This window comes from Toxotes jaculatrix, chromosome 13 (genome assembly GCF_017976425.1).
Source record: "Toxotes jaculatrix isolate fToxJac2 chromosome 13, fToxJac2.pri, whole genome shotgun sequence".
Lineage (NCBI taxonomy): Eukaryota > Metazoa > Chordata > Actinopteri > Toxotidae > Toxotes > Toxotes jaculatrix.
The window spans coordinates 4,910,625-4,928,926 of NC_054406.1; the positions used below are offsets into that span (position 1 = coordinate 4,910,625).

General features: G+C 40.8%; 1 protein-coding gene across 3 annotated transcripts; it reads right to left on the minus strand.

Annotated features, from left to right (window-relative positions):
* Positions 1-243: 243 nt before the first annotated feature.
* thrap3b (thyroid hormone receptor associated protein 3b) lies at positions 244-17,578 on the minus strand. 3 transcript variants are annotated; one of them, XM_041052626.1, is made up of 11 exons: positions 17,432-17,578; positions 10,366-10,520; positions 7,019-7,858; positions 5,615-6,235; positions 5,082-5,248; positions 4,805-4,916; positions 4,597-4,672; positions 3,731-3,912; positions 2,763-2,994; positions 2,151-2,300; positions 244-1,820 (listed from the first exon to the last, which is right to left on the minus strand). In XM_041052626.1, exons 2-11 carry the CDS (start codon positions 10,491-10,493, stop codon positions 1,593-1,595), a joined length of 2,736 nt encoding a protein of 911 aa, XP_040908560.1. In that variant the 5' UTR covers positions 10,494-10,520; positions 17,432-17,578; the 3' UTR covers positions 244-1,592. The 3 variants fall into 3 exon arrangements, 2 of the variants coding, with proteins under 2 accessions (XP_040908560.1, XP_040908559.1); XM_041052625.1 differs by lacking the exon at positions 17,432-17,578 and adding an exon at positions 14,638-15,034; XR_005895113.1 differs by lacking the exons at positions 244-1,820; positions 17,432-17,578 and adding exons at positions 2,524-2,645; positions 14,638-15,037 and having other exon boundaries at positions 2,184-2,300.
* Between the last annotated feature and the right edge of the window lie 724 nt (positions 17,579-18,302).

An 18,302-nucleotide genomic window follows, 5' to 3' on the forward strand; every position in this document is an offset into this window, starting at 1 on the left:
TTAAACAGCTCAAAACACACATTTAACATTATGTTATCACCATGATACTTCATCACTATACTTCAATCATCTGAATCTGTTTTTATTTCAGATCCCTTATTGAATCGTATTAGGTTTATCTTTTAACAAGTAACAAAAGGTTAAAATAACAACTCAAACACACCTAATCACCTTTTGTTGGCTGTCTGCTGTTTCTCTCGTCTTTACTTTGTGGGAAACATAAATCACACTTACAGAACTGCCCTGAATCAAAGAAAAATTTATTGAAAATTAAAAGACAAGTACGTCAAAGCTCTTGTGAACAGTAAAAAAGTTTTCAGCTTCTGACTGAACCAAAAAAAAGAAAAAAAAAATTACAGTCCTACAGTTCAGTTAAGTACATGCAGTATGTACAGTCAAAAGTGGGACGAAGCAGCACGGTGAGTTTCACAGAACTAGGTCTGCTAGTTTGTGTAAACTCCTCTTAAAAATATACACTTTCATTTTTTGCCACTTGACAAAATAATTTTGTCACAAATTTTCAGGTTTGTCTTCACTTTTTCATGTTCAGGTTCAATGACAGAGCATTAAACTGCAGTTTGTGTATTTGGGAAAAAAAAAAAGCAAAAACCATTCCGTTTTTATTTTCCCCTCCTCCAGACGATAAGATTACAATAATTTAGGTTGTATAATTCTATACATGTACTATTTCAGTTTATTAAAAATCTAAACAAAAGGCAGCCACTTACCTACACTGATATGATGGGCAGGAAAACCTAATGAGTTCATCTGTCTAAAGCAAATCGGGATTTCGGTGCCAATTCTTCTAAATTTACACTTGTTTTTAACTGAAAACACCCACAACTGATGAGAATATACTGTATCACACACACACACACACACACACATAAAATGTCTTCACTTCCTAATGAGAAATACAGATGAAGTGGCACTATATGAAACAGCTCAGATAATATAAGTGACAAACATCCAGGGGTTCAACAGTAACTTCTGTGTTTGATTGTTTGTAAATGACAAATCATGAGTCCGGTGCCCACTACTGATTGGTCCCATGGAGCGAGGTATGAATCAAATGTTTCATGCAGTCACATCAAAGATTTATCACAGCCCCAAACAAAGAAAAACAAAAAGGATGAATGCCTTGCTACACTGACAAACAGAAACACAGAGTTGTACGTCTCGTAGCTGGGGCTGTGCCTTCAAACAGATTACAGGAGTACATATTACTGGATTTTCATTTTCTAAGGCACAAACGCTTTTCTTATTTTATGTTTTCAGATTTTGATGCCTCAGTAATCCTTCTCTTAAAAGGTACACGTAAGTCATCCAGCTGCAAAACAAAACCAAACTCATCATTTAAAAAAAAAACACTCGATTTAAGCTCATCTCACAGACAGTCAGTGTGTGAGATGAGCTTACAGAACAGTCAGTACGAGTCAGTTACAGTTCTTTTTTCACTTTAACCAAACACATTTTAACCGTTAAATGATGAGATGAAGTGGAGGGGAGAAACAAAATAACCCCTTCATCCTAACTGTAAGTACTCTGACACTGTGAGGCTGATGAATGTGTGGACGACGGAGTGGAGCAGGTTACTGCTTCGAGCCGGAGGAGTCTCCAGGGGTCTTCGTGTCTTTATGGTCTACTTCTATGTTGTCGTCTCCCAGCTCCCCCTCCTCTCCTCCCTGGAACATGTCGTGGGTCCACTTCGGGCTGCTGCCTCCCTTTCGGTAAACGAAGCGTCCCCGGCGAGTCGGGAAGGAACCCCGGCCTCTTCCACGGTTGTCAATCCAGGTTTTCTCTCCGTCACGATCATCGTGCTGGAACGGGAACAAGGCAACGTTAAATAAAGGTCAGGATAACAACAACAAAACCACAAGGCCAGTGGTCGAGTGCAGGCAGGAAAAAAATTTAAAATTGTGGACTTCTTAGAAATTCTTGATAATTATTTAATTATTTGTACAGCTTGTGTAAAATTTACAAAAATGTTAAATGTGAAGAATTTGAAGCTAAATCAGTTTTATTTAATTTCATAAATTTTATTATTTCACTTTATTTCTAGTTTGAAATGTCAAGATGTCTCCAGTGAAAAAGGCTTATGATTTAGGGCCTTAAATGGCCTAAATTAATTGGAGGCTGCAGAGACTCACCAGGTAATACTTCCTGCTCTTGGGAGTGTACTCAGGGTCCCACTCCTCCTCTGGAGGGCGCACTGGAGGATTCATATTGGCAGGGTTTCCATTGCTGTTGTTGCCTGGATAATTTCCCCTGTTCCAACCTCTTCCTCTGACTCTGGGGAACTGACATCAAAACAACAGGTGGATTTCAACGTGCAGTCGAGAGACAAACATATTTTCTACAGAAAGATGTAAGAATATTTTGATAAACCTGGTGCAAGTCAGAGTAAATAATAAAAATTGACCCAGGGACAACGAGAACAACAGAACACACAAATAAAGGCCATACTGATGGAAATCAGGCATTAGTTTAGTGATGAGGTTCCACTGATTTGCGCTACATTACCTTAATAAAAATCAGGTAGTGCATGGAATATGTATGATAGAGTGTCATCATCATTATCATCATCATCCACATTATGTTCCTTAGCATTAGGAGGAAGGAACAGAGCAGAGAAGCGCAGTCTACTGTGATGCCATTAGGACAGAGAATTGCAAGAAGATGAGATGTCAGTACCTCAGTGAAAAACAAACAAACAAACAAATACAGCAGAGGAAATGAACGAAGCACAGACAGGAACTTACGAATCCACGGCCTCGACCTCTCTCCATGTTGTGGCCCTCATAATCTCGAGGGCCTCTGTCTCCAGGTCCACTGCAGTCCCTTGGAGGATAACGTGAGTGACTGTAGCCCTCCTCCGAGTGCTCCATCCCCTCTCCCATGTATTCTTTACCTCTGAAGGGTGGAGGGTAAGGGGATGGAGAGGATGAGGAGGAAGAGGAGGACGGGGAGCGATCCCGCTTCTTCTTACCCTTCCTGTGAGGAAAATGCAAGTGTCATTAAAATGCCAATGAGTTTTACAGGCATAAAAATCACTTGGAAATTTGTGGAAACGGTGCAGAGATATGTGTGTGGAAAGTTTGTGGAGTGGTTTTTAACAAAAGAAAATGAAAACCTACTGGTCGTATGCAGTAACTCTACACCGCTGGAAAAAGTTTCTCCAACACATGGAGAACCTATTTGTCCTTTTACCACTTTACTGTGATCATATTCGTTCTGACTGCGCTGATCCACGATACTGTGGCTCTGCTTTGGAGCAGAGCGTAGTTGCAGAGTGCAGTAAGTTGTGGTTTAGAGTTTTGTTCCACTTCCCACATTCCTGTTCTCATTTTTATCTAGCAGGTAACAGCCGCTTCACTGAAGCTGTATGTTGTGTCAAAGGACAGCTTCACATTTTTTTAAACAAAAAAAAAAGTGAAAATGCAAACGGGCAAATCAAACAAATATGTTCTGATTTTGTCCCCTATCTCTTATATTGAAATTGTGACAGAAAAAGATCTTTTCTCTACTGCAGAAGGGTCAGTGGGTGGAAGGAAGAAAAAGAGGATGACGTGGTAACATTCGTCTCAACGCCTCTGCTATCAACACTGCAACGTGTCCTCAGTAACGATGGTAACCAAAGCACCAGACATTCTCCTGATATAATCCCTTATTGCTAACTTGAGGCAAAACAAGCCTCTAGTGAGGCTCTGAAAAACCTGGCAGGACGTACTTGGATTTCTTGTGGTGTTTCCCAGATTTCTCAGAGGACCTCTCTCTGCTCGGTCCTCGGGAGCCTCCTGGGCTCCTGGCACCTTCACGCTTGTAGTCTCGCTCTTTCCCTGCAAACCTCTTACGTCTTTCAATATCCAGCCGAAGGTCCATAACGTCACCTTTGAACTTTTTGCTTGGATCCTGCCGAGAGAGATGTGTTTATTTACCACTACACCAGCTGTTCCCAGTACTGATGGGCAATTTTGAATGAAGCAATCAAGTACATATATTATCGCACAGATTCATAAATACAAATGAAACAAATGAAAAGGTGTAATACAAATACAGATGTACAGCATATATAAATACTGTGTTCCCTCTAGTGGTTAAGATATAATGTGAATACTGACAATAATTAAATGACATATTATATTGCTATGATTGGTAACAATCTGGCATGAATGCAATAAAACACTATCTGTACTGTGATACAAAACTCTTATTTCATATAAACTTGTAACCAGCAGCATGCATGTAGCACATTAAAATAAATTCAATTTCACAGCTGTTTTGTGGCTTGATTTTTTTCTTTTTAGGAAAAATACTTACAAGGTAAAGGCACTGATAAGCGTCCCTTGAGAGGCTTGGACTCAGGATCTTAATTCACTTCCTTTTAGTCTTTGCTTGGGTTCGTATACACCCAATCAATAACCATATCTCATAGGCTGGGGGGGGCTTGCTTGGCACTTACAAAACACAATTGGGTTCTTTTGATTTAGAAATATGCATCCTTTGAAAGAAAAGCACAAAGCTGAACACTGCTGCTTTGGATCGTCTCACATTTGCTTGCTCCAAACATGTTCAAATTTCAAAAGGGCTGGTCACCTTGTAGCTCGTCTCCTCCATATCCTCAAACAGGTGAGAGTGCCTCTTAAAGGCACTGGGGGAAACATCGATTCTCCTGAGAGATGAGGAAAGGCTTTCATGTTAGCAGGCAATAATTATAAAGAAAAACAACAACAAACATACTAGACGATGGAAATGCTTTGTTGAATAAATTACATATGACCAGAGAGTTAGGTGCTGTAGATACCTGTGGATTTCTGGGCTCTTCCTTGGCTTCATCATTTCTGCCTCTGCAGCTTTTCTTTGGTACATGGCAAACCTCTCACTTAAAGTTATGTCTGAGGAGTGGAAGTGTTGAGCTGCAAATTGGACAACAAAGAGGTGTTATTCCACACACCGGAGCACCAACCGTGGTAACTAACATATGTGAGTAACAGAATGTCCAGCAGATCTCGTCAACTGTCCAAACTCCCGTTGTCTTTTCACCTTGAGTCTGGACCAGACCAGCACAGATCATACTATACCTTTGATGTAGTGCACAATTGAGACTATGTGCTGAGCAAACAGCTCAGAGGGGCTGCGACGGAGCTGTGCTGTCTGAATGTGCTGGAAAATGGAACGAAACTCTGGATCTTTCTTAGTGGGATTCAGCAGATCTCGTGGTATGAGGCGATCTTTAGACAGCGAAGAGCTGAGAACAGAATCGGTGAAGAACATCGATGAAAAAACTACGACAAAGGCTTAATCCAAAAATGTCTGTAGTACTGACCCAAATATACGACACAGGGTTCACATTTTATAAATGGACTTATGGACCATTACATTTCTGTGTCATCATATATTCTGTATGAATTGAGCCAAATATATTAACTGGGCCACCAGCATTGCTAACATCTAACCACCTGTTTTATGTGCATTTCTGAGAAAAACTTTGTGGAAATAAAAAAAAAAAAGTCAAAAAGCAAACAGCTGCCGAAAAAGGAGGAGTTGTCTTATATTGGGGCCAATACAGTGGCACTGCAGTGTTCTGTATATGAATGGGTATGACTACACATACCTGGGCATTTCGTCTAAACTACCAATTTTGAGCTCAAAGTCCTCCCTTGAAGCCGACAGACGTCGTACAGGCGACTCCTCGCGTAGAGGGAAAGCTCCAGGAAACAGCGGGCGGTCTTTTTCTCTAGAAGTTGAGGGAGGGGACGGACTCCTTCTGGACTTTTCTTTCTTTTCCTTCTTCTTGGACTTCTCCTCTTTCTTTGAGCTGTGCTTTCGGATTCGGTACAAATCCTCCTCCATGTGATCTATGGACTCAGCCTCTTCAGCTTCTCTCCGGCTTTTCTCTTTAACTGATGGGTAGGATGTCGAATAGCTTGGCTCATCCCCCCACTTCCCGAAAATGTCCCGAGCTGTCAGGGTTGGTTTGATTTCACCATCTTCCTCAATGTCTTTCATTCCACGGTCTTTCAGTCCGTGAGACTTGAGGAACTCCTCCTCTCCAGCATCGAAGAAGGAATGGGCCTTTTCGTCCTTGGAGTCGCCGAATGAGGAGGACGAGATGTTGTAAAGGTCTCCAGACTTGCTTCCTTTCTCTAGCTCTCTGTCTGCAGTGCTCTGCTCCTGGTCGCGACCATTCTCCTTTTCAGGTGCCTGCTTTTTGTTTTTAGTCTCAACCAAGAACCTGTAACAGAGAACCAAACTGAGCTTTAGTACCTGCCACGCCGGGTACACTACTAATATGCTTATGGTAAAGAACTCTTTAAAGAGGAAGCCAAATTATGAAAGAGGAAAAACACAAGACTACACAAGTACAACATATTCTCACAAGCTGAAAGTGAAAAATGTTATAGACACCAGGGATGGGCATAGGAAACAGTCCTTATTGTTATTTATTGGATTGGAACTTCTGTTGGCGTTGTTCTTGCTGAAAACTCCTTCAGTTTAATGTTTTCTCCCTCCTTCTTCCAAACTAATACGAGTACCGTGCGAGTATTGCAAGTGTTCATCCTCATCATCTAAACAATGCTGATCTGCCTTCTGTGGAAATTAAGATGATTGTTCTTGCCCTCATTACTCTGGCTGGACTTCACAATTTAAAAAAAAAAAATAAAAAATTGTGAAAAATGCCCATCCCTACTGCAAACAGCACAGACTAGCACTCACATTGCATTAATTATACTCACGCCACCACCATCGTCCTAAGTAAGTGGGATTTCATACAACTTCCACTCAGTGCATTGAAAATAGCCGGCTATATTTTCAATGCACTTAAAATCAGGAGTCTTATGTTTCATTCCTTTTTAACCTGAATTCTTCCAAGGATCTTTGAAAAAGGCTAAACATGTTTGAAAGAAAAATAACATTCATAAGTTCAAAAGGAAAATTAAAAAGAAAACAATGTAATTTGATTCAAATAACTAAAAACTAAAATAAATAAATAAATAAAAATAAGAAATAGACGTACTTTTTGAAAGCAGCAGAGATCACAGCTTTATCTCCAGCTTTGGCATCCTCCTTTGAGAAGAACCCAAAGCCGCTGAAGCAGGCACTTTGCCCTGACTTTGGGGGGCTCTTGGCTGGAGGGGACGATGCGCTTCCTATGGATTTCCACAATGGACCGCCACTCCCGGTCCCTTTGCTCTCAGGACCAGAGGGAACATCCTCTTTCTTAGGGCTGGTTCGTTTGGGGCTGGCGTCATAGTCAATCCATTTGCCCCCAGATGCCTTTTCGATGGAAGTGCCGTCTGCTGCCTGACCGGTTTTCTCTGCTTGCTTTTCCGCTAGCTTGTCCTTTGCATCCTTGGAGCCAGGCTTGCCCTTGTTGCTGCGATGGCGTGGGGATGAGGACCGGGATTGAGAGGAGTAGCTGGAGCGTCTGGAGCGCCGAGATCTGCCTGACGACGAGCGCTCAGAGTAGCGAGAGCGGCTTCGGCTGGCTGAGCGCTTCCTGGGGGTGCGGGAGCGTGAGCGCCCCCTCCTTGGACTGTGTGAGTGGTGGTCCTGGTCATAGTGGCGATCATGCCAGCCTCCACCTCCACCTCCTCCTCCTCCTCCTCCTCCACCACCACCACCACCACCACCACCACCACCTTGCCAGTTGGCTTTATAGTTATAGCCACCGCCTCCTCCTCTGTTCTGGTAATGACCACGTTGGTAATAGCCTCGGTTTCTGCCTCGGTAGTGGTACGGCCTCCTGTAGCCCCGGTTATAGCCTCTGAACCCACCTCTGTTGCTATGGTAGTCCCTGGTAGGATAGTTTCTGTAGGATGGAGAGTGTGAACGGGAGCGGGAACGAGACCTGGAACTGAATGAGAGAGAGGAAGGAAAAGACGGAAGAAGAAAAATAACGTTAGAAAAGCATTTCAGAGTCAGAGTCAGGCAGTAAAAACCTGCTTCTCTTACGGGAAACAATATATCAGCAAAAAGCCAAAGACCCTGGAAAAGATACAGAGTCAACACCAGCAACAGACAACATGACCTGTCTGTGAGCACCAGACCAAAACCGGTCCCAGCTTCAACTGGGAGGAGGTCAAAGCCATCGATCAAGAGTCAGTGAGTGCTCAGTGAAGGATCAAAGAAATCACAAATAGATATGATTTAGAAGATTATATATTATACTGTCTCAAGACACCGTTTTAAAAGCAAGGACTGATCATTCTGTTACATGACCAGCAGATGGAGCCTATCGCTCCTGCTGGTTACTGAGACGGAGAACGAAACTTCTCCTGTCACCTGAACAATAGCATGTGCATACACACAGCATTTATCCACAAACAAAATTATTTTATGTGAGATCATTTGTCAAGCAAAAGTAATTTAAAGAAATGCAACATTTAGAGCCTTGGATATTTACTGAAAAATAATATTTTAATACATGCTACACCATAAATGTAGTAGGTGGATTCTCAGAAACATACAGGCATATTGTTATGAGCTCAAACAACCCCTCATGCAAACATAAAGGCTCAAGGCAATATCAGATTTGCAAACTAAAACATTATCAACATGCTCAAGTTAACACAGGGCAACGAACCTCAGTTATAACTGGAAAGTATTTCCTCCAATAACCTGTCATGACTCTGTCATTCACTCAGAGTGACACAGATGTAGAAAAAAAAATACATTATGGCTTAAAAGTTTAGAGTGATACAGGGTTTCATGTGACTGAAAGACAAAAGACATGATGACAAACTATCATGACATATCTGTTCCTGAAAACTCTCACCGTCAAATGCAGCATACTGTGGCCTTATGAAAGACAAGTAGGACAAGTAATACAGGTATAAGTAAACCACCTTTGGTGCATAAACATACGAAAACATATGAAATGCAAAGAAGCAAATGAATCCAGAGAAGGTAGGACATAAGAAATGTGACATTAACTGACACAATATTAACACTGCTCCTGTCCTAATGCCCCCTCATGAACAGAAACACTCACATTTGCCAACACTTGCATTAAATTAAACACCTGAAATGCTTCTGTGCTTACCCCTTCCACCTTTTCATTGGAACAGAGCAGTCCTGAACTGTGCTGCATTACACAAAAGACAGTCCCACAAGCAGGCCAGGCTGTGTCGCCTTCACGTATGTGGTGAACAATGCATACAACCAGGACACAACCTACTCTAATCCACAGAGGGAGGAGGCAGTAAAGGGGGAGGGAGACACAGGATGGCCGAGCGTAGTGGTTTTAAACTCCTTTTTCCTGATTTGACAAAACCTTGTTGGCAGTGTAGCAACGCACTTCAGGGACACAATCCACTTCAACAACTCACTGTCGCTTCAAACACAAACATGAACCGACGACAACATGGCAGCCAGTGTGGGAGTCACTCGCGTTAAAATGGGGTAAAAAAGTAACATTAAAACCATAAAATTATAAATTTGAAAACTGTAACATGTCACAAATACAACTGATAACTAGAGATTCCTAAAAGAGCTTGAAGGCAAGCTGATGCAAATTGTGTGAGGGTTTATCAGCCTTCCTTCCTACCACTGGGAAACAGGAACAAAATTCATGCAAATCAAGAGAAAACCTAGAGTGAGCTGAGCCAAGCAAAACAAGCACAACAAAGCTAATATACTCCTGTGACAATCCCAAACTTTAGACAGCTTGCAAAATAAAAGCTGATGGCACAATGACAAGATTTTATGTGGTAGCACTAACTGGACTTGTGTTTTACATTTATGTTAAATAAATATGCCAATATTAAAAGTGGTCGTGAAGAAAACTGCACAGCCCTTTACAGAAGTGCTTCATCAGTGAAATAGCTGCCTGATGAAACAAACAGTGACTAAACACTCAACTGAAACACGCACTGGCCATTTCCCTGTTCCTCTGTACAGTAAGACCAGAGCCAAACAGATCCCATTTATTTAGCTGATGTTTTCTATGGGATATCAACCTGTCGACCTTTGTCAAATTATAACACCGTACAGAAATATATACCCTACATAATTCATAACAATGTAGTTTTGCTCTTCAGTTCAGATTTGTTGACTCATGGTTAATGGCTGATAAATCAGTTACTTGTACTGTTATATGTTTATCAATTAACAAAAATCATTTAATCACAATGGTACTAATATGACACAACTAACAGATGCTGTGCACTGTGCTGTGCTTACCGGAGCCACAGTATCTCCTCTATAATCACTATGACATTTCTTTCCATGACATACTTGATAAAATATAATCATAATTAAAAAGTCAGACCCTGCCGAATTAATTCACCACGTAAATAAAAAGAGGGTTCATGATGGTGTCAAACTGAGGAGGATTCATGCCCAAAGCAAAGCAACATTTACCTATAGCGACGTTTTCTGGATCTTGAGCGGGAGCGGCTTCGAGAGTGAGATCTGGAGTAGGATCTGGATCTGGACCTGGACCTTGATCTGGAGCGAGATTGAGCATGAGAATCCGGAGCTTTCGACATCTTTGCACTCAGGCCAGAATTCTTTTCCTTAAGAAATAAAAAAAAAAAACCAAAACAAGTGAAATTAGTTACTTATGAAGGTATTGCTTACGCTAATGTTTTACTTACACACACAATTTACTTACTTGTTGTTCACTACTGAACCGAAGCAAATACCAAAGGTTACAATGCTGCGTGAACATGCTCTTCAAATGCAAACATCAAATGCAATTCAAACAAATCCTCCACATTAATCAGGTTTGTACAGCTACATATTTCCAGACCTGCTGACAGGCCAGGACCGGAGCCCACACATGACACCTTGTCGTTTGTCACCAAGACCTCGGCACCTAGCTGCTTTCAAGCCTGCCATCAACAGGCCCTAAAGCCCCACATGACCTTGAACTGTCAGAGAAAAATAAATCAAAACCAATGTGGCGATAACCCATAGAGACCAACAGCTCTGCTTTAAAACTGCAGCAGACAGCTGGAGCAGCATGTAAACATGTGCACATGAGCCGGCAGCAATATGAGACAGGAGGAGCAGAGCTTCTGTGCACACAAGATGTTCAGGCTGTTGCTGAAGAGTCACGGCTGGCTCAACATCAGCACCCGCCATAATAAAACAAACAAGTCTGATCAGAGCTACACATGAGCTGTATGTGTGAAAAATACACACAGCTGATAAAAATATCCAACACTGGATATCTTCCATTGAGGAACTTTTACTATTTCACTGCTCCCAAACAACACTCTGTCAAATAATTAGACCAAACCCCAGTTAACCTCAGTCAAATGCTTTACTTAAGCCACCCTGACCCAAAATTAACCACTGACTGGAACAGTAACTGAAACTGAAAATCTCGGGGGGTAAAAGTTTACATGCATTTGAAGAGTGCACCTGGCATTTTAGCTCAACACTAAGGGACAAGATAACGTGAGTTTCTTTTATCTATATGCTGGTTTGTTCGAAAAAGAAAAATGTTAATTAAACTACAAAGCATTTTTACAATTTTATCCAAGTAAACTGAGCTGCTTTTTGTCTATTCTGCTTCCTATTTGCTGACATAACTGGAAGCACTTCTTCTCCAAAATGAAGATGCAGGCATTAATCTCTTACAAAGCAGCAGCCCAGGAGCTGGTCGTGTTGCTTTAGTGCAGTCAAGCAGGAAGAATGCTTTTACTACACCAGGGCTTTGAACCAGGATGTTGAAAAGGCGGTGTCCTTGGTACTAATGACATCCATCTAGTATCCCTACTGTTAGCTCAAAGTCTGAAGCTGCATTTTATTTAAGATTCCCTTTGAGAACCCAAACAAGTGCATACTGGGGGTTTTTCACTGAATGTTGTGGAATGCCTGATTTCTTTTGTGTTTGAGGGGTTAACAGTTGCTATGGGACAATCAATGGTTGTTCGTTCAGGGTTTCCCCTTCCTGTCCAAATCTAAAGCAGACCACTTAATGACAAAAAGCCCCTTACTGCTCTTCTCCTGAATATCAAACTTTCAATACACACAATTAAGGTAAGAAATACCTCTTTGCATGCCGAGGTCCCCGTTTGTTGGGTTTTTAAACCACTTTCGTCCTATGTTGGGATAAACCTGTTTTTGAGAGTTACTAATGAACTTAAATGTAAAATCAGCCTCACCAGTTGCATGGCTAAATTCTCAACAACCAGGTTTTACTGGGAAGGTCTAATATGCAATGCTGTGCACAGTATGCTAGTAGCCTAAAAATACATAGAGAGCAAGCCCTTATAAAAAGATCTGTGGTTAACAATATGATCTTTTAACAGTTTGTGTAGCATCATCCTTGATGCTGTTCTGCTCCGGAAAAGGCCCTGCAGACATCATTTATGACCTGAATGATAATTACTGTGGAGAGCATCAGTGAGTTGACTTTCACCACATTATCGACTGTATGCTGCTGAAGCCCTGTTTTCCCCTTGATATTAAACCAAAAAAGGAAGTGAAAGCAAGCATGAACAATTTCAAGTTTTCCATTTCATCATCTCTAACTGTGAGGGAGCAAAGATTTCTGATGGCCTGTGCACCCTAAATGGAATGGAAACTATCACATGGGGTGGCATGTAAACCTGCCTATACAGTGCAATCGCACAGTATGTGATAGGTGTAGTTTGGGTTTACCCTGAAAAGTAGTTAGGTGGGTTGTGTGGGTTGATGTGCTGTGAAGACGTGTTTGCGTCGGCCAATCATGGAGGGAAATGTCTGTCTGTGAAACCCGCACACCGGAAAAGACCACAGCAGTAGCAAAAAATTGGGTTAAAGCTGCTCAAGTCAAAGGTAAATCAAGTTTAATTTGGCTGGTTGGCAGGTGGAGTGCTCTATTAATCCCAAAGGGGAACTGCAGTGTTGCAGCAGCCACTTCACATAAATCACAGAAACAATGAAGCGGGAAAAATAACCTTAGAGGAAAATTATGTACAATAACTAAACAGACAATAAATAAATAAATAAAATAAACAGAACAAAGTAAAAATAAGATAGAGACTAAAGATAAAACCATAACTAGACCATACTGTGCCAAGTATGAACCACAGAGGGATAGTAACATGTAATAAATAACACAACTACTTCCCTGTAAGTTATGGTCAAGGTATGTGCTTGTAATGTGCTAGTTAAATATTGATTCATGTGTTAGATATTTGTAATAGCTGATAATACAGCTACTGAGTAAATATAGAAACTTAGCCAATACCAAAATCAATTTACAAATATGTTTGCATCTAGTCTAGTGGTGTCCAAACTGTTCCACAAAGGGCCGTGTGGCTGCAGGTTTTAGTTCCAACCAATGAAGAGCAGACAGTTTGACCAATCAACTGTCTGAAGACTCAGATCAGTTGATTAAATGAGTCAGGTCTGGTGTGCTGCTGCTTGACTGGAACAAAAACCTGCAGCCACACGACCCTTTGTGGAACAGTTTGGACACCTCTGATCTAGTCAAACAGAGTGTCATAAATGTCGGGGTGACAAATAACAGTTCACTAACACAAGCCACTCTGGGTTCAATGTTCAGTTCAGTTCAGTTATTTTCTGTTGTTATTTGGTCAGTTTTGTTAATCATCACCAGTTACAGCTCTGCGCAAAGAGACAGTATCAGGTTACCTAGCCAACGGACAGACTGGCTGGTCGGGGGTTCATCCTGCAGCAAGATAATGACCCAAAACATTAGAGGAAAAGAAGTAGATAGTAGCTTCACATTATGAAGGACCAGCACAGTCTCCAGACTTAAATCCCATCAAGCTGGGATGAACCGGACAGAAAGTAAAAGCAAGGCAAACTACAAGTGCAACACATTTGTGGGAACTTCTGCGACCAATATGTGATTTCCATTGTAGAAAAGAATGTCAAGAGTGTGTTCAGCTGCTGGATCAGTCAAACATTTTCTGGTTGTGTAACCAAAATGTAACCTGCAACTAATGACTATTTTCATTATTCTTGAATTTGTTGATTGTTTTCTAGTTTAATGGATTTCTCATTTGGTGTATAACATCAGAACATGATGCATTTTACATGTATTTTTCATCATGTTCTGATCACCAAACGAAAAATCCATCAAATAAATCCCTGCATATTTTCACAAACCTCACCTTTTGTGTGATCAGCAAAAGCCAAAACTCAAAATCCACTATCATAGAAGACTAAGAACACTAGCAAATTTACACACTGAGGATCTGGAACCAACGAAATAGGGTCTGTCTCTTTAAAAAAAAACGACTTAAAACGATTAATCAGTTTCCTAAATAGCTGCAGGTTTCATGACGATCGACTAATCGTTGCAGCTCCATATCAAATTACCGTTTTGAATATCCAATTCGGTCATTTTCTCTTGGTTTTTTTTTTATTGTTAATTTGGTTAATGATCGACAATTAAAGCTAAGCGCAAGAAGAAAATATAATGTTAGGAGAACAGGTGCCACTGCATGACAGCAAATAAACTAATATAACTGCGGACAAAATAGTGTCAACAATATTTAGAGTTAGTTTTGCTTAAAGTGCAGCTGCAGTAGACAATAATTCAGTCCAGCAAAACTAAAGCAGTCGATAGTGCTCCTGAGGGCACAACCGTTGCTCAATATTTAACCATCGTTAACCAACTTTAACTGCCCTAAGCTAAGCAACACAATGAAACCGAGTCGTAGTTACCTTTCTCCCGTTTTCAGTAGACTGGACGAGCTTGGATTTTGTTTTCACGAATAAATGTTTGTAGACGCTGAGCAGCCTCTGAGGCCAGGCTGCCTGGCTGATCGTCTGGTCCCTCCTTCCTGGTTTTACCGTACGGAGACCAACCAACGGACGTTAGCAACCTAGCTTCTTAGCAGCAGCACGGTTGCCGACGAGCATGGCAAACACAACGGACTAGCCCTTCAGAAGAGACCAGGCGTTCGGACTACTGTGCCATTCCCCATCGAATATATCAGTGAATGCCCTTCTGTGTCTGTAAAATGTGCTAGATGTTTGTTCTTCGGGGACGTCAAAATTTAACTGCAGCTAACGATCGATTAGCTCACGATGCTATCTATATTCGATCGCTACGTCCAAACTCTCGCGAGACTTTGAGTTGGCTCAGAAAACAGGCTCGTTCACATCGGGGAAATGTAGTAGCGCTCATTATATAGAGCTGTAGTTCTTATTTCTGTACCACTGCACAGGTCAACAGGTATATGCAAACGTTTGAGGCAAATTACCTGTCTTGCTGACTAAATATAAGTCAGTATGTACAACCCCTGCAGCAAGCATACATTAAAAACGAGTTTTTATTCAAAGGTTAATGGTCTGAAAAATAAATGAGTATAACTTGTGAACATAAAATACATTTTTAATATCTCTTTCGTGGTTTTCTAACAGCAGGCTTTTGTTAGAAAATGTTATTTAATGTGCTTTGTTCTTTTTTGTTTGTCCATCCTATAGTAGAAGATGTTCGAATACCACCCAAACACACAACAGCTGTCTTGTAGCTTTCACTGTTTGTAGTGCTGTGCACTATTTTTATCAGACTGAGCCACATAATGCTTCCTATCACATCCACATAATTCCAGCCTGAACACCACTCAGGGACCAAACACGAATACACTTAGTTGCTAAAGTTATATCCTATGTCATCTCACTGATGTCTTTGCTGTTGGGCAAACAGGAAACAGACATCAGCTCTATCTCAGACCTTATTCATGCAAGCATTCTAAGAATCTGCCAGCTCATCATAATCCGCTTGAGGAGATCAGTCATTTCTTTCTATAGGATGAAAAGTGTGTCATTCAAATAAAGTCAAAGGAATGTATCTCAATTTTTTGAGGCATGTTTTGTAACAAAATATAGAAAACAAGTAATTCAAGAGTACAAACTGAATCATTGGCTTCCCTGCTTGTAAAATTTTGTCCTCTTGCTAGGTCACGTACCACCTGTTGACCTTAGGGAATTTGTAATCCTACACAGTGAGTAAGAAATTACTCCTCCACAACTGGACTGGAGCTCTGTCACAATCTTTCTTTCTAAGAGAAAATGGTGAAATTCTCGTTCAATCTTTCTTCTTCTATTTTACCTTTTAAATCCTATTGATGAGTGTTTTTATGTATTGGCCTTTTAAATGTTGTTGTTTCTTGTGTATCTTGTTTTAATGCCTAAATCTACAGCACTTTGAGCTGCCATGTTGAAAGGTGCTTTGCCTTGAAATATTTCCAATGTGGGTGTACTCTGTACCTCTGCAAATGCCAAATTAAGTCACTTTAATTATTTTATCCTAAAAGAAAAGAAGACATTTTCTACATTTTTGATGATGTCTGTGTTGCCAAGGAGGACTGAGCTTTACAAATCTCCCATCCAAAAAACTGAGAATATAGTGCATCACAGCACTGGAACTACAGTTTGGATATTTTTTCTGTTGTGATCTAACGGTGTCAAGGACTGAGAGGAGCCTTAAATCCAAACGCCTGTCATGATTATATGTCACTCAGTCCACATCCTGCACAAAAGACCTGGTTTGAATTTTCACAACTCAGTATGGCATGAAGTGATGAAGTCACCCCTCGTTGACCTTTGACAAAGATATGCAAACAGTTCCTACTCACTGTCCTTTTCCTTTGCGGCACAGGTGTTGGACCCTTGGATGTGCCAAAGTTAAAATTAACCCTGACAAATTTCTCCGTTGGCCACAATGTGGATCCACACATGGCTCCTTGTCCATCAGTCACTGTTACGAGCTGTTTATGGTCTCACTGGAGGTTTGGATTCCAAGAGGCAGAGGACAGCTTTGACCAGTGAGGTCATGAGATTAAAGTGAAATAAAGTCTATAAGACTAAAGGGATTGTAGCGCGTTAACTCACTGCAACATGAAACCTGTCGAGCATTTATGTCATCATTCAAAATAGAGCTAACAAGCAACTAGCAAAAACAAAAATAGGAAAAACTAAACTTCAAAACATCAAATCATCAAAGTGTTTTTATACACCACAATTCTTCATTTTTTTCTTGTGTTTTAGAGCTTTAGAGGGCGTCCACATTATTTTCTATAAAGTACAACACCAAACTTTTTACCCTCTTTTGAGCTAAAATGCATCAAAAGTAAACTATATTGATCTCACTGAAAGACCATTAAATCTTGTGCTAGTAAGGAATCTGTAAAGACTATATTGTTTTCAGTGCCTTTGTTTAAGTATCATCTATTGATTTTTGGGTTGTTGTTTTTGTTTTTTGATATATTTTTTTTCTTGCTTGTTTTAACTTTTTTATATTCTTTTTTTAATGTGCACCCCCTCCTGATATTCTGTTTTCAGGATTGTTCTTCATTTTATTCAATAAAGACTACATGTGGGGGGGAGTAAAATTCACTGAGACCTACATCCTGAATTAAAATGTTTGAGAAAACAGAGAACTCAGCAGTACTCTGAAATATTTTTAAAGCATGTATGTGAAAGTAAGGCAAGTGGAAAGAAAATGGCTCACCTTGTGGGGAGAGTGAAAGTGCCGTGGACAGAGAAGAAGGAGATGTCTTTGCTTCCTCGTTTATACAGCCGTGTGAAGAAGGACCCTCAGTGAAGGGTGTTAAGAACGTGCACAGCCTCCTGCAACCAACTGTCTGACAACCACTTGGTGAAATCACATCTGAATTATAAATAGTTCGCTCTCTGGAAGCCTTTTCAATGATGTTGTTTGAAGAAAGTCATTTGAAAGGATCTGTTGGTGAAAAGAAAAAGGCAAATGCATGTGTTTGATGAGTACACAGACCGATCAAAGGTTCAAATGTTTGACATCGTTTACACATGACAGTGATCTTGTTTCATTTGTCATGTGAAGGTTGGGCTAGGTTGAATCATTTGGCTGCATGACATATGTTTTGATATTTGCATCCTGTTGCTTTTGGCTGAAGTCCAGTGTAAATTTAAGCAGCTAGTCGTGTACTTCATGTTCAGCCTCTGACCGTCCAAAGAGACACTGAAGCTCCTCTCTTTGGTTGGGCATATTGATTTGGCAATAAACATAAGGGTCAATGTGCGACTAGAGGTTGCTGCCTGGAAAGATTGAAAAGACCCGGGTGTACATGAGCTCACACTGCAGTGCATATTCATACATTCAAACCTGGATACTCATATCATAGCATGTAATAAGGTCATTATGCAAAATTCCCAATAGTTCAGGATCATGGAAAACAAAACACAAAGTACTGAGGGGAATGCCATTAGCTTGGCAGGTATTTGGTCATAAAGCTTTTGATTGATAATGGTGCTCGAGGATAAGCTGAGGGATCACCAAAGTTGTGAGTTCATCCAGAGGGGGACATGAACATCTGTACCAAATTTCAGGTCAATTCATGCAA